The sequence below is a fragment of the Dryobates pubescens genome, unplaced genomic scaffold, assembly GCF_014839835.1.
Source record: "Dryobates pubescens isolate bDryPub1 unplaced genomic scaffold, bDryPub1.pri scaffold_74_arrow_ctg1, whole genome shotgun sequence".
Classification (NCBI taxonomy): Eukaryota; Metazoa; Chordata; class Aves; order Piciformes; family Picidae; genus Dryobates; species Dryobates pubescens.
Window position 1 is genome coordinate 105,110 of NW_026530793.1, and position 13,079 is coordinate 118,188.

The 13,079-nt window shown below is 71.4% G+C and overlaps 1 protein-coding gene across 1 annotated transcript; it reads right to left on the reverse strand.

The window, feature by feature from the left end:
- Positions 1-425: 425 nt before the first annotated feature.
- YIF1B (Yip1 interacting factor homolog B, membrane trafficking protein) lies at positions 426-9,179 on the reverse strand (the record flags this gene model as incomplete). The annotated part of the gene is made up of 8 exons (XM_054179519.1): positions 426-609; positions 2,128-2,221; positions 4,138-4,293; positions 4,395-4,452; positions 5,359-5,437; positions 6,961-7,065; positions 7,166-7,433; positions 9,006-9,179. Coding segments are annotated over 8 exons (1,090 nt in total), but the record flags the coding sequence as incomplete, so codon positions are not given.
- Between the last annotated feature and the right edge of the window lie 3,900 nt (positions 9,180-13,079).

Sequence of the window (13,079 nt, forward strand, 5' to 3'; positions counted from 1 at the left end):
TTCAGGGGGGTGTAATTCCGGAGGCCGCCACCGGGGGGCGCTCAGGGCGCCAGGCCGTAGGTCAGGCAGCCAGGGGGTGTGATTCAGCGGGGTGTAATTCCGGAGGCCACCACCGGGGGGCGCTCAGGGCGCCAGGCCGTAGGTCAGGCAGTCAGGGGGTGTGATACAGGGGTGTGTGATTCAGGGGGGTGTATTTCCGGAGGCCGCCACCGGGGGGCGCTCATGGCGCCAGGCCGTAGGTCAGGCAGTCCGGGGGGTGTGATACAGGGGGGTGTATTTCCGGAGGCCGCCACCGGGGGGCGCTCAGGGCGCCAGGCCGTAGGTCAGGCAACCAGGGGGTGTGATTCCAGGGGGTGTGATTCCGGAGGCCGCCACCGGGGGGCGCTCAGGGCGCCAGGCCGTAGGTCAGGCAGTCAGGGGGGTGTGATTCCGGAGGCCGCCACCGGGGGGCGCTCAGGGCGCCAGGCCGTAGGTCAGGCAGTACATCAGCAGGGGCTGGGCCGCAGCCATGGCGGCCGTGAGGTACATCCGCAGCTGGCTCCGCCCCCCCCGTGGCGCCGCCCCCTCGGCCGCCGCCTCCGGCAGCAGCTTCAGCCGCAGGCTCCGCAGCTGCGCCGGGGGGGGAGGGGGAGGGGGAAGGGGGAGGGGGAGGGGGGAGGTGAAGCCCCCTCCCCGCCCCCCCAAGTCCCCTCTCACTCCTCCAGACCTACCCCGACACCCCTGGCCCCCCCTCACACCCCCTGACACCCCCAGACTCACCCTGACCCCCCCCTGACACCCCCAGACTCACCCTGATCCCCCTGACCCCCCCTGAGACCCCCAGACCCACCCTGACCCCCCTGACCCCCCCCTGAGACCCCCAGACCCACCTTGACTGCCCTGACACCCCCAGACCCACCCCAACTCCCCTGGCCCCCCTCACACCCCCTGACACCCCCCGACTCACCCTGACCCCCCTGACCCCCCCCTGACACCCCCAGACCCACCCTGACCCCCATGATGCCCCCAGACCCACCCTGACCCCCCTGGCCCCCCTCACACCCCCTGACACCCCCAGACCCACCCTGATCCCCCTGACCCTTGTCCCTCCCATCACCCCCCCAGCCCCCTGAGCCCCTCCCAGTGCCCCACCCGGCCCCCTGAGACCCCTCCCAGTGCCCCACCCGGCCCTCTGAGCCCGTTCCAGTGCCCCGCCCGGCCCTCTGAGCCCCTCCCAGCGCCCTGCCCGGCCCCCTGAGCCCCTCCCAGTGCCCCACCCAGCCCCCTGAGACCCTCCCAATGCCCCCCCTGCCCCCTGAGCCCCTCCCAGCACCCCGCCTGGCCCCCTGATCACCTCCCAGCACCCTCCCCAGCCCCCTGAGCCCCTCCCAGCGCCCCACCCCAGCCCTCTGAGCCCCTCCCAGTGCCCCCCCAGCCCAAGGCCCCTCCCAGCACCGCCCCCAGCCCTCTGAGCCCCTCCCAGCACCCCACCCCAGCCCTGAGCCCCTCCCAGCGCCCCAACCCAGCCCTCACAGCCCCTCCCAGCGCCCCACCCAGCCCTCTGAGCCCCTCCCAGCACCCCACCCCAGCCCTCTGAGCCCCTCCCAGTGCCCCCCCCAGCCCAAGGCCCCTCCCAGCACCCCACCCCAGCCCTGAGCCCCTCCCAGCGCCCCACCCCAGCCCTCACAGCCCCTCCCAGCGCCCCACCCAGCCCTCTGAGCCCCTCCCAGCGCCCACCCCAGCCCTCTGAGCCCCTCCCAGCGCCCCGCCGGGCCCCCTGAGCCCCTCCCAGCGCCCCGCCCGGCCCCCTGAGCCCCTCCCAGCACCCCACCCCAGCCCTGAGCCCCTCCCAGCGCCCCACCCCAGCCCTCACAGCCCCTCCCAGCGCCCCACCCAGCCCTCTGAGCCCCTCCCAGCGCCCACCCCAGCCCTCTGAGCCCCTCCCAGCGCCCCGCCGGGCCCCCTGAGCCCCTCCCAGCGCCCCGCCGGGCCCCCTGAGCCCCTCCCAGCGCCCCGCCCGGCCCCCTGAGCCCCTCCCAGCACCCCACCCCAGCCCTCACAGCCCCTCCCAGCACCCTCCCCAGCCCCCTGAGGCCCTCCCAGCCCCTCCCAGCACCACCCCCAGCCCCCTGAGCCCCGCCCCCTCACCATGAAGACGAAGAGGCTGAGACAGCACCAGCTCAGCACCACGTGGTAGCCGCTGCGGCCCAGGAGCAGCCCAGCCAGGAGCCCCAGGATCATCCTGCCGGGGGGGGTGGGGGGGTCAGAGAGGGCGTTGGGAGCGTCTCAGGGGGCTGGGAGGGGCACTGGGAGGGTCTCAGGGGGCTGAGGGGGAGCTGGGAGGGGCACTGGGAGGGTCTCAGGGATCTGGGAGGGGCACTGGGAGGGTCTCAGGGGGCTGGGAGGGAGCTGGGAGGGTCGGGGAGGGGCACTGGGAGGGTCTCAGGGATCTGGGAGGGGCACTGGGAGGGTCTCGGGGGAGGGGGCGGGGCACAACAGGCCTACAGCCCCCCTCCCCCACCCCCTAAGACCCCTCCCCACCCCCTTGGGGACCCTCACCCACCTCCTCCCCCACCCCTTCCCCACCCCCTAGGACCCCTCCCCACTCCTGGGCCCCTCACCCCACACATTAGAAACCAGCCAAGCACAGCAGGCCTGCAACTCCCCTCCCCCACCCCGTGGGACCCCTCCCCACCCCCTAGGCCCCCTCTCCACCCCCTCCCCACCCCCTGGGACCCCTCCCCCACCCCCTCCCCACCACCTCCCCACCCCCTGGGACCCCTCCCCCACCCCCTCCCCACCACCTCCCCACCCCCTAGGACCCCTCCCCACTCCTGGGCCCCTCCCCCCACACATTAGTAGCCAGCCAAGCACAGCAGGCCTGCAGCGCCCCTCCCCCACCCCCTAGGGCCCCTCCCCACCCCCTGGGACCCCTCCCCACCCCCTTGGGGACCCTCACCCCACATATTTATAGCCAGCCAGGGCCAGATGATCTGCAGCCCCCCTCCCCCACCCCCTAGGGCCACTCTCCACCCCTTCCCCACCCCCTGGGACCCCTCCCCCACCCCCTAGGGCCCCTCCCCACCCCCTCCCCACCCCCTGGGACCCCTCCCCCACCCCCTAGGTTCCTTCTCCACCCCCTCCCCACTCCCTAGGACCCCTCCCCACTCCTGGGCCCCTCCCCTCACACATTAGAAACCGGCCAAGCACAGCAGCCCTGCAGCCCCCCTCCCCCACCCCCTAGGGCCCCTTCCCCACCCCCTGGGACCCCTCCCCACCCCCTGGGGGACCCTCACCCCACGTATTTGTAGCCAGCCAGGGCCAGCAGGTCTGCAGCCCCCCTCCCCCACCCCCTGGGGCCCCTCTCTACCTCCTAGGACCCCTCCCCCACCCCTTAGGTTCCCTCTCCACCCCCTCCCCACCCCCTGGGACCCCTCCCCCACCCCCTAGGTTCCCTCTCCACCCCCTCCCCACCCCCTAGGACCCCTCCCCCACTCTCTAGGACCCCTCCCCACTCCTGGGCCCCTCCCCCCACACATTAGTAGCTGACCAAGCACAGCAGGCCTGCAGCCCCCCTCCCCCACCCCCTAGGACCCCTCCCCACCCCTCCCCCACCCCCTGGGACCCCTCCCCCACCCCTTCCCCACCCCCTAGGACCCCTCCCCACTCCTGGGCCCCTCCCCTCACACATTAGTAGCCAACCAAGCACAGCAGGCCTGCAGCCCCCCTCCCCCACCCCCTAGGACCCCTCTCCACCCCCTCCCCACCCCCTGGGGCCCCTCTCCACCCCCTCCCCACCCCCTAGGGCTCCTCTCCACCCCCTCCCCACCCCCTAGGACCCCTCCCCACTCCTGGGCCCCTCCCCCCACACATTAGAAACCGGCCAAGCACAGCAGGTCTGCAGCCCCCCTCCCCCACCCCCTGGGGCCCCTCTCCACCCCCTCCCCACCCCCACCCCACCCCCTGGGACCCCTCCCCACCCCCTAGGCTCCCTCTCCACCCCCTCCCCACTCCCTAGGACCCCTCCCCACTCCTGGGCCCCTCCCCTCACACATTAGTAGCCGACCAAGCACAGCAGGCCTGCAGCTCCCCTCCCCCACCCCCTAGGGTCCCTCCCCACCCCCTGGGACCCCTCCCCACCCCCTTGGGGACCCTCACCCCACGTATTTGTAGCCAGCCAGGGCCAGCAGGTCGAGGGTGCCCAGCTCAGTGCCGATGGCCAGCAGGTAGAGAGCCAGCAGCAGGGCCAGGACCTCCAGCAGCAGCCAGGCCAGGGCCGAGCTGGCCTGCAGCCCCAGGCTGTCTGGGGAGAACCTGGGGGGGGGGGAGGGAGGAGGAAGGGGCAGCAGAAGGTGGGGGAGGGGCTGCTGCAGGAGAGCCCCACCCCCAGGGAGCTGGGAGGAGAAGTCACTGACCTGTCCTGGGTGCCCAAGGCCAGGCCGGCCACCAGGATGTAGGTGAGGAAGGCCATGGCTGGGGGGGGGAGGGGGACACAGGCAGGTCAGGGGGAGGGGCGGTGGGAGGGGCTGGGAGGGGCTGGGAGGGGCACTGGGAGGGTCTCGGGGAGGCACCGGGGGGGGGGGGGGAGATGGGAGGGGCTCAGGGGGTGGGGGAGGGGCCTGAGGGGCAGGGAGGGGCACGGGGAGGGGGCTCAGGGGGTGGGGGAGGGGCACTGGGGGGGGCTCAGGGGTCTGGGGAGGCTGAGGGGGGGTCTCAGGGGTCTGGGGGGCTCAGGGGGGGGTCTCAGGGGTCTGGGGGGCACTGGGGGGGCTCAGGGGTCGGGGGGGCTGAGGGGGGGTCTCAGGGGTCTAGGGGGGCTCAGGGGGGGGCTCAGGGGTCTGGGGGGGGCTCAGGGAGGCACTGGGGGCGCTCAGGGCTCGGGGGGGGCACTGGGGGGTCTCAGGGGTCTGGGGGGACTGGGGGGTCTGAGGGGGGGTCTCAGGGGTCTGGGGGGCTCAGGGGGGGTCTCAGGGGTCTGGGGGGCTCAGGGGGGGTCTCAGGGGTCTGGGGGGGCTCGGGGGGGTCTTAGGAGGGTCTCAGGGGTCAGGGGGGCACTGGGGGGTCTCAGGGGTCAGGAGGGCTCGGGGAGGGTCTCAAAGGGGTCTGGGGGGCTCAGGGGGGGTCTCAGGGGGGGTCTCAGGGGTCTGGGGGGGACTGGAGGGTCCCAGGGGGGGTCTCAGGGGTCTGGGGGGCCCAGGGGGGGTCTCAGGGCTCAGGGAGGCTCAGGGGGGGTCTCAGGGGTCAGGGGGGGCTCAGGGGGGGTCTCAGGGGTCAGGGGGGGCTCAGGGGGGGTCTCAGGGGTCTGGGGGGGCTCGGGGGGGGTCTCAGGGGTCAGGGGTCAGGGGGGGCTCGGGGGGGGGTCTCAGGGGGGTCTCTCACCGGGGATGTAGAGGTCAGGAGCGTTGACGTCGAAGCGAGGCGCGACCGGAGAGTCCTGCTGGTAACGAACCTGCCAGTCCTGGGGGGGCACAGGGGGGTGAGAGACCCCCCCAAGGGGGCAGCAGGGACCCCTCTGCCCCAGGCCCAGAGCCTCTGACCCAGGCCCCCACTCTGCCCCCACCCTGACCCCCACCCTGCCCCTGCCCCAACCCCACCCCTGCCCTGCCTGTGCCCTGCCCCTGCCCTACCCCTGCCCTGCCCCTGCCCCTGCCCCCACCCCTACCCTGCCCCTGCCCTGTCCCTGCCCTGCCCTACCCCTGCCCTATCCCCACCCTGCTCCTGCCCTTGCCCCAGTCCTGACCCTGCCTCACCCTGCCCCTGTCCCACCCCTACCCCACCCCACCCCTACCCCGCCCCTGCCCTGCCCTGGCCCTGCCCCACCCCTGCCCTGCCCCTGCCCTGCTCCTGACCCTGCCCTGTCCACACCCTTCTCCTGCCATTGCCCCAGTCCTGACCCTGCCCCAACCCTGACCCTGCCCCCACCCCTGCCCCGCCCCTGCCCCAACCCTGCCCCTGCCCTGTCCCCGCCCTTCTCCTGCCATTGCCTCTGCCCTGACCCTGCCTCACCCTGCCCCTGCCCCAACCCCGCCCATGCCCCCACCCCAACTCGCCCCTGCCCTGCCCCTACCCTGCCCCTGCCCCACCCCTGCCCTGTCCCCGCCCTGCTCCTGCCCTTGCCTCAGTCCTGACCCTGCCTCACCCCGCCCCTGCCCTGCCTTGCCCCCACCCCTACCCTGCGTCTGCCCTGTCCCCACCCTGACCCTGCCCTGTCCCCACCCTACTCCTGCCATTGCCCCAGTCCTAACCCCGCCTCACCCTGCTCCGCCCCAACCCTGCCCCTGCCCCCACCCCTGCCCCGCCCCTGCCCTGCCCCTGCCCCCACCCCTACCCCACCCCTGCCCCTGCCGTGCTGCTGACCCCGCCCCTGCCCTGTCCCCGCCCTTCTCCTGCCATTGCCCCAGTCCTACCCCTGCCTCACCCCTACCCCACCCCTGCCCCACCGCTGCCCTGTCCCCGCCCTGCTCCTGCCATTGCCCCAGTCCTGCCCCTGCCTCACCCCGCCCCTGCCCCAACCCCGCCCATGCCCCCACCCCAACCCAAACCTGCCCCTGCCCCCACCCCTACCCCACCCCTGCCCCTGCCGTGCTCCTGACCCCGCCCCTGCCCTGTCCCCGCCCTGCACCTGCCATTACCCCAGTCCTGCCCCTGCCCCAACCCAGCCCCTACCCCACCCCTACCCCACCCCTACCCTGCCCCTGCCCCGTCCCCGCCCTTCTCCTGCCATTACCCCAGTCCTACCCCTGCCTCACCCCACCCCTGCCCCAACCCTGCCCATGCCCCCACCCCAACCCTGCCCCACCCCTACCCCACCCCTGCCCCACCCCTGCCCTGTCCCCACCCTACTCCCGCCATTACCGCAGTCCTGCCCCTGCCCCTACCCCACCCCTGCCCCACCCCATCCCCGCCCTTCTCCTGCCATTACCCCAGTCCTACCCCTGCCTCACCCCGCCCCTGCCCCACCCCTGCCCCGCCCCCCCCGACCTGGTGCAGGAAGGGGAACACCAGCAGCCCCAGCTTCCTGCCCACGTAGGCGGTGTCCACGGCGAAGTAGTACTTGAGCCTCCCCACGGGGATGAAGCGATCCAGCTGCGGGGCGGGGCCCGGGGCCGTGAGGGGAGGGGCCGAGGGGAGCGGGGCCGCGGCTGCCCCCGCCCCCCTCTGCCCCCCTCCCCCCGCCGGCACTCACGTTGCGATCCACCACCTCGCGGCCCTGGCTGGCCAGGCTGCTGCCGTACGCCGCGGCCAGGCTGGACACCGGCTGGCTGAGGAAGGCGGCGGGGGGAGGGTAGAGGAGGGAGGAGGAGGAGGAGGAGGAGGCAGAGGGGGCGGGGGCGGGGGGGGGAGGAGCCCCGTAGCCCCGGTGGGCGCCGCCCCCCGCGCTGGTGTCGTCGAAGAGGGGGTGGGGGTCGGCCATGCGAGGAGCCGCCGGGAGCCGGCGCTTGGGGGCTGCAGGGGGGACAGGAGAGAGGGGGTGAGGGGGAGGGGGAGGGGGCAGCGGGGCCCCGCAGCTGGGGCGGGGCACGGGGTGGGGGTGGGTCGGGACTGGGCAGGGTGGGAGCCAGGGGCGGGGCCGGGGCGGGGGCAGGGGTGGGTTGGGACTGGGCAGGGTGTCAGCCAGAGGTGGGGCCGGGGTGGGGGCAGGGGCAGGGCTGGGGCGGTGCCGGGGGTGGGTCAGGACTGGGCAGGGTGGGAGCCAGGGGTGGGGCCGGGGCGGGGGCAGGGGTGGGGCCGGGGCGGTGCCGGGGGTGGGTTGGGACTGGGCAGGGTGGGAGCCAGGGGTGGGGCAGGGGCAGGGGCAGAGGCGGGGCTGGGGCGGGGCCGGGGGTGGGTTGGGACTGGGCAGGGTGGGAGCCAGGGGTGGGGCCAGGGTGGGGGCAGAGGCGGGGCTGGGGCGGTGCCAGGGGTGGGTTGGGACTGGGCAGGGTGGGAGCCAGGGGCGGGTCCGGGGCGGGGGCAGGGGTGGGGCTGGGGCGGTGCCGGGGGTGGGTTGGGACTGGGCAGGGTGGGAGCCAGGGGTGGGGCTGGGGCGGGGGCAGGGGTGGGGCTGGGGCGGTGCCGGGGGTGGGTTGGGACTGGGCAGGGTGGGAGCCAGGGGTAGAACCAGGGGCAGGGGTGGGGCCAGGGGCAGGGGCGGGGCTGGGGGTAGGTCAGGACTTGGCTGGGTATGAGCCAGGGGCAGGGGCGGGGCCGGGGCAGAACCAGTGGCAGGGGCGGGGCCGGGGGCGGGGCCGAGGTGGGGCCGGGACTGGGCAGGGTGGGAGCCAGGAGCAGGGGCAGGGCCAGGGGCAGGGCCGGGGGCAGGATCGGGGTCGGGGCCGGGGGCAGGGTCGGCGCTGGGGCTGTGGCTGGGCCGGGGGCAGGGCCTGGGGCACAGCCTGGGGCAGGATCGGGGCCGGGGGCAGGGTCGGGGCCGGGGCAGGGCCGGGGGCAGGATCGGGGCCGGGGTCGGGGGCAGGATCGGCGCTGGGGCTGTGGCTGGGCCGGGGGCACGGCCTGGGGCAGGATCGGGGCCGGGGCAGGGTCGGGGCCGGGGCAGGGCCGGGGGCAGGATCGGGGCCGGGGTCGGGGGCAGGATCGGCGCTGGGGCTGTGGCTGGGCCGGGGGCACGGCCTGGGGCAGGATCGGGGCCGGGGCAGGGTCGGCGCTGGGGCTGTGGCTGGGCCTGGGGCAGGATCGGGGCCGGGGGCAGGGCCGAGACAGGGTCGGGGCCGGGTCGGCGCTGGGGCTGTGGCTGGGCCGGGGGCAGGATCGGGGCCGGGAGCAGGATCGGGGCCGGGGGCAGGGCCGGCGCTGGGGCTGTGGCTGGGCCGGGGGCAGGGCCTGGGGCAGGATCGGGGCCGGGACAGGGCCGGGGCAGGGCCGGCGCTGGGGCTGTGGCTGGGCCTGGGGCAGGATCGGGGCCGGGACAGGGCCGGGGCCGGGGCAGGGCCGGCGCTGGGGCTGTGGCTGGGCCGGGGGCAGGGTCGGGGCCGGGGCAGGGGATAGGATCGGGCCCGGGCCCAGCCCCTCGCCCCCCGGGCGCTCACGGTGCCGCGGAGCTCCGTCCAGCTGCATCCCGACCGCCGCCGCCGCTGCCGCTTCCGGCGCGGGGCCGGGCGCTGATTGGCTGCCGGCGCCGGAAGTGGTTGGCGGGATGCAGCGCGGCCGCCACGTGACCGGAAGTGAGGCGCCTGCGCGGCAAGAGGGCGGCGGCGACGTCGCTATGGAAACCGCGCGGGGGGGGGGGGGGGGGGGGGGGGGGGGGGGAAGGAAGGGGGGGAGGGGACGGGGGGGCGGGAAATGGCCCCGAGGTGTCCCCAAGGCTGTCCCCAAAGTCCTTAAGGATGTCCCCAAGGCGTTCCCCAAACTGTCCCCAAGGTGTCCCCAAGGCTGTCCCCAAAGTGTCCACAAGGAGTTCCCAAAGGTGTCCCCAAGGCTGTCCCCAGGGATGCCCCCAAGGTGTCCCCAAAGTGTCCCCAAGGCTGTCCCCAAAGTGTCCACAAGGAGTCCCCAAGAATGTCCCCAAAGTGGTCCCCAAACTGTCCCCAAGGAGTCCCCAAAGTGTCCCCAAGGCTGGCCCCAAGGTGTCCCCAACAAGTCCCCAAAGTGTCCCCAAGGCTGTCCCCAAGCTATTCCCAAGGTGTCCCCAAACTGTCCCCAAAGATGTCCCTAAGGTGTCCCCAAACTGCCCTCAAGGATTTCCCCAAAGTGTCCCCAGGAATGTCCCCAAAGTGTCCCCAAGGCTCTCCCCAAAGTATCCCCAAGGCTGTCCCCAAACTGCCCTCAAGGATTTCCCCAAGGTGTCCCCAAGGAGTTCCCAAAGGTGTCCCCAAGGCTGTCCCCAAAGTGTCCCCAAGGATGTCCCCAAACTGCCCCCAAGGATTTCCTCAAGGTGACCCCAAGAATGTCCCCGAAGTGTCCCCAAGGTGTCCCCAAAGTGGCCCCAAGGCTGTCCCCAAAGTGTTCCCCAAACTGTCCCCAAGGTGTTCCCCAAACTGTCCCCAAGGTGTCCCCAACATGTCCCCAAAGTGTCCCCAAGGCTCTCCCCAAAGTGTCCCCAAGGCTGTCCCCAAAGTTGTCCCTAAGGTGTCCCCAAAGTGCCCCCAAGGATTTCCCAAGGTGTCCCCAAGAATGTCCCCAAAGTGCTCCCAAGGTGTCCCCAAGACTGTCCCTAAGGCTGTCCCCAAGGAGTCCCCAAGGATGTCCCCAAGGTGTCTCCTAAGTGTCCCCAAGGTGCCCCCAAGGATGTCCCCAAGGAAGTCCCCAAATTGTCCCCAAAGCTGGCCCCAAGGACTCCCCAAGGCTGTCCCCAAACTGCCCCCAAGGATTTCCCCAAGGTGTCCCCAAGACTGTCTCCAAAGTGTTCCCAAGGTGTCCCCAAAACTGTCCCTAAGGCTGTCCCCAAGGAGTCCCCAAGGATGTCCCCATGGTGTCCCCAAAGCTGTCCCCAAGGTATTCCCAAGGTATCCCCAAGATGTCCCCAAGGATGTCCCCAAACTGCCCCCAAGAATTTCCTCAAGGTGTCCCCAAGAATGTCCCCAAAGTGTCCCCAAGGCTCTCCCCAAAGTGGCCCCAAGGCTGTCCCCAAAGATGTCCCTAAGGTGTCCCCAAACTGCCCTCAAGGATTTCCCCAAGGTGTCCCCAAGGATGACCCCAAGGCTGTCCCCAAGGTGTCCCCAAGGTGTCCCCAAGGATGTCCCCAAACTGCCCCCAAGGATTTCCTCAAGGTGACCCCAAGAATGTCCCCGAAGTGTTCCCAAGGAGTCCCCAACATGTCCCCAAAGTGTCCCCAAGGTGTCCCCAAGGCTGGCCCCAAGGCTGGCTCCAAGGCTGTGCCTAGTGCTGTCCCCAAGGTGTCCCCAAGGATGTCCCCAAGGTGTCCCTAAGGAGTCCCCAAGGCTGGCCCCAAGGCGTCCCCAAAGTGGCCCCAAGGCTGTCCCCAAAGATGTCCCTAAGGTGTCCCCAAACTGCCCTCAAGGATTTCCCCAAGGTGTCCCCAAGGATGTCCCCAAAGTGTCCCCAAAGTGGCCCCAAGGCTGTCCCCAAAGTGTTCCCCAAACTGTCCCCAAGGTGTCCCCAACATGTCCCCAAAGTGTCCCCAAGGCTGTCCCCAAAGATGTCCCTAAGGTGTCCCCAAACTGCCCTCAAGGATTTCCCCAAGGTGTCCCCAAGAATGTCCCCAAAGTGCTCCCAAGGTGTCCCCAAAACTGTCCCTAAGGCTGTCCCCAAGGAGTCCCCAAGGATGCCCCCAAAGTGTCCCCAAGGATGGCCCTAGTGCTGTCCCCAAGGCTGCCCCAAGGACTCCCCAAGGCTGTCCCCAAGGCTGCCCCAAGGACTCCCCAAGGCTGCCCCCAAGGCTGCCCCCAAGGACTCCCCAAGGCTGCCCCCAAGGCTGCCCCCAAGGACTCCCCAAGGCTGCCCCCAAAGCTGGCCCCAAGGCTGCCCCCAAAGCTGGCCCCAAGGCTGCCCCCAAGACTGTCCCTAAGGCTGCCCCCAAGGTGTCCCCAAGGCTGTCCTCAAGGAGTTCCCAAAGGTGTCCCCAAGGATGCCCCCAAGGTGCCCCCCAGGATGCCCCCAAGGATGGCCCTAGTGCTGGCCCCAAGGTGCCCCCAAGGTGTCCCCAACATGTCCCCAAGGCTGTCCCCAACATGTCCCCAAAGTGTCCCCAAGGCTGTCCCCAAGGACTCCCCAAGGCTGTCCCCAAGGACTCCCCAAGGTTGTCCCCAAGGCTGTCCCCAAGGTGTCCCAAGGCTGTCCCCAAGGTGCCCCCAAGGCTGGCCCCAAGGAGTCCCCAAAGTGGCCCCAAGGATTTCCCCAAGGTGTCCCCAAAGTGTTCCCAAGGCTGGCCCCAAGGAGTCCCCAAAGTGGCCCCAAGGATGTCCCCAAGGAAGTCCCCAAATTGTCCCCAAGGCTGTCCCCAAGGACTCCCCAAGGCTGCCCCCAAAGTGGCCCCAAGGCTGTCCCCAAAGATGTCCCTAAGGTGTCCCCAAACTGCCCCCAAGGATTTCCCCAAGGTGTCCCCAAAGTGTTCCCAAGGTGTCCCCAAGACTGTCCCTAAGGCTGTCCCCAAGGAGTCCCCAAGGTGTCCCCAAGGTGTCTCCTAAGTGTCCCCAAGGTACCCCCAAGGATGTCCCCAAGGAAGTCCCCAAAGTGTCCCCCAGGCTGTCCCCAGGGCGGCGGTGGCCCCCAGCCCCATTGGGGCTCTCCCCCAGCCCCATCCCGGGGTCTCCCCCTTCCATTCCCCCCCCCGACCCCCGGGGGGGGGGGGGGTGTCAAGCAGGGACCCAGCTCCAGCCCCCCCCCCCCCAACAGGGGGTGCTGGGAATACTTTGGGGGGGGGGGGGGGGTCTTGTCCTTGTTATCCCCTCCCCCCCCCCACTCCAAAAATAGAGGAGGGGGTCAGGGGCTGCCTCCCACCCAGCCTGGAGGGTCCCCAGTTTTTAGGGGGACCCCCCCTCAGTGTTGCCAGATTGGGGGGGGGGGTCCCCCCCATCTCTGAGCCCCTCCCCCCCCCCATTCCCAAGGCTGTTCCAAATTTCCCTTTATTCAGCATAAAAATTGCTATAAAGGTATAAAAAAAACCCCACAGTCCCCCCCCTCCCCCCAATCAATCATCAGCCCCCCCCCTAATTATTGAACACCCCCTCCCCCCCCCAAAATCTGATTCAGGCCCCACCCCCCCCATTAATCGATCACCAGCCACCCCCCCCCCCCCCAAAGCAGCTGATCAGCCCCAAACCCTTCCCCACCCCCCCCCCAAAAGTCAATCAAGGCTCATCAGAAATTAATTAACCATCCCCCCCCCCAATCATTCACACCCCCCCCCAAATTAATTAACCTTCCCTTCAAGGATTAATTAACCATCCCCCCCCCCCCCCCCACTCGCGGGGGGAGGGTCCCAGCCCTCACCCTGCCTCCTGCAGTGGGGGGGAAAAGACAGATACCCCCCCCAGAAAAAGGGGAGGGGGCAAGGGGGGGGATTTGGGGTGCTGGGGGGGGGGGGGGGGTCCGCCTTTATCCTGACCCCCCCATTGGGTGCAGACCCCCCCCCAGGAAAGGAAAGAAGCAAAGGCCCAAGGCAGCAGCAGCCCCAGAGGGAGGAGGTGCCCCGGAGGGCCCTG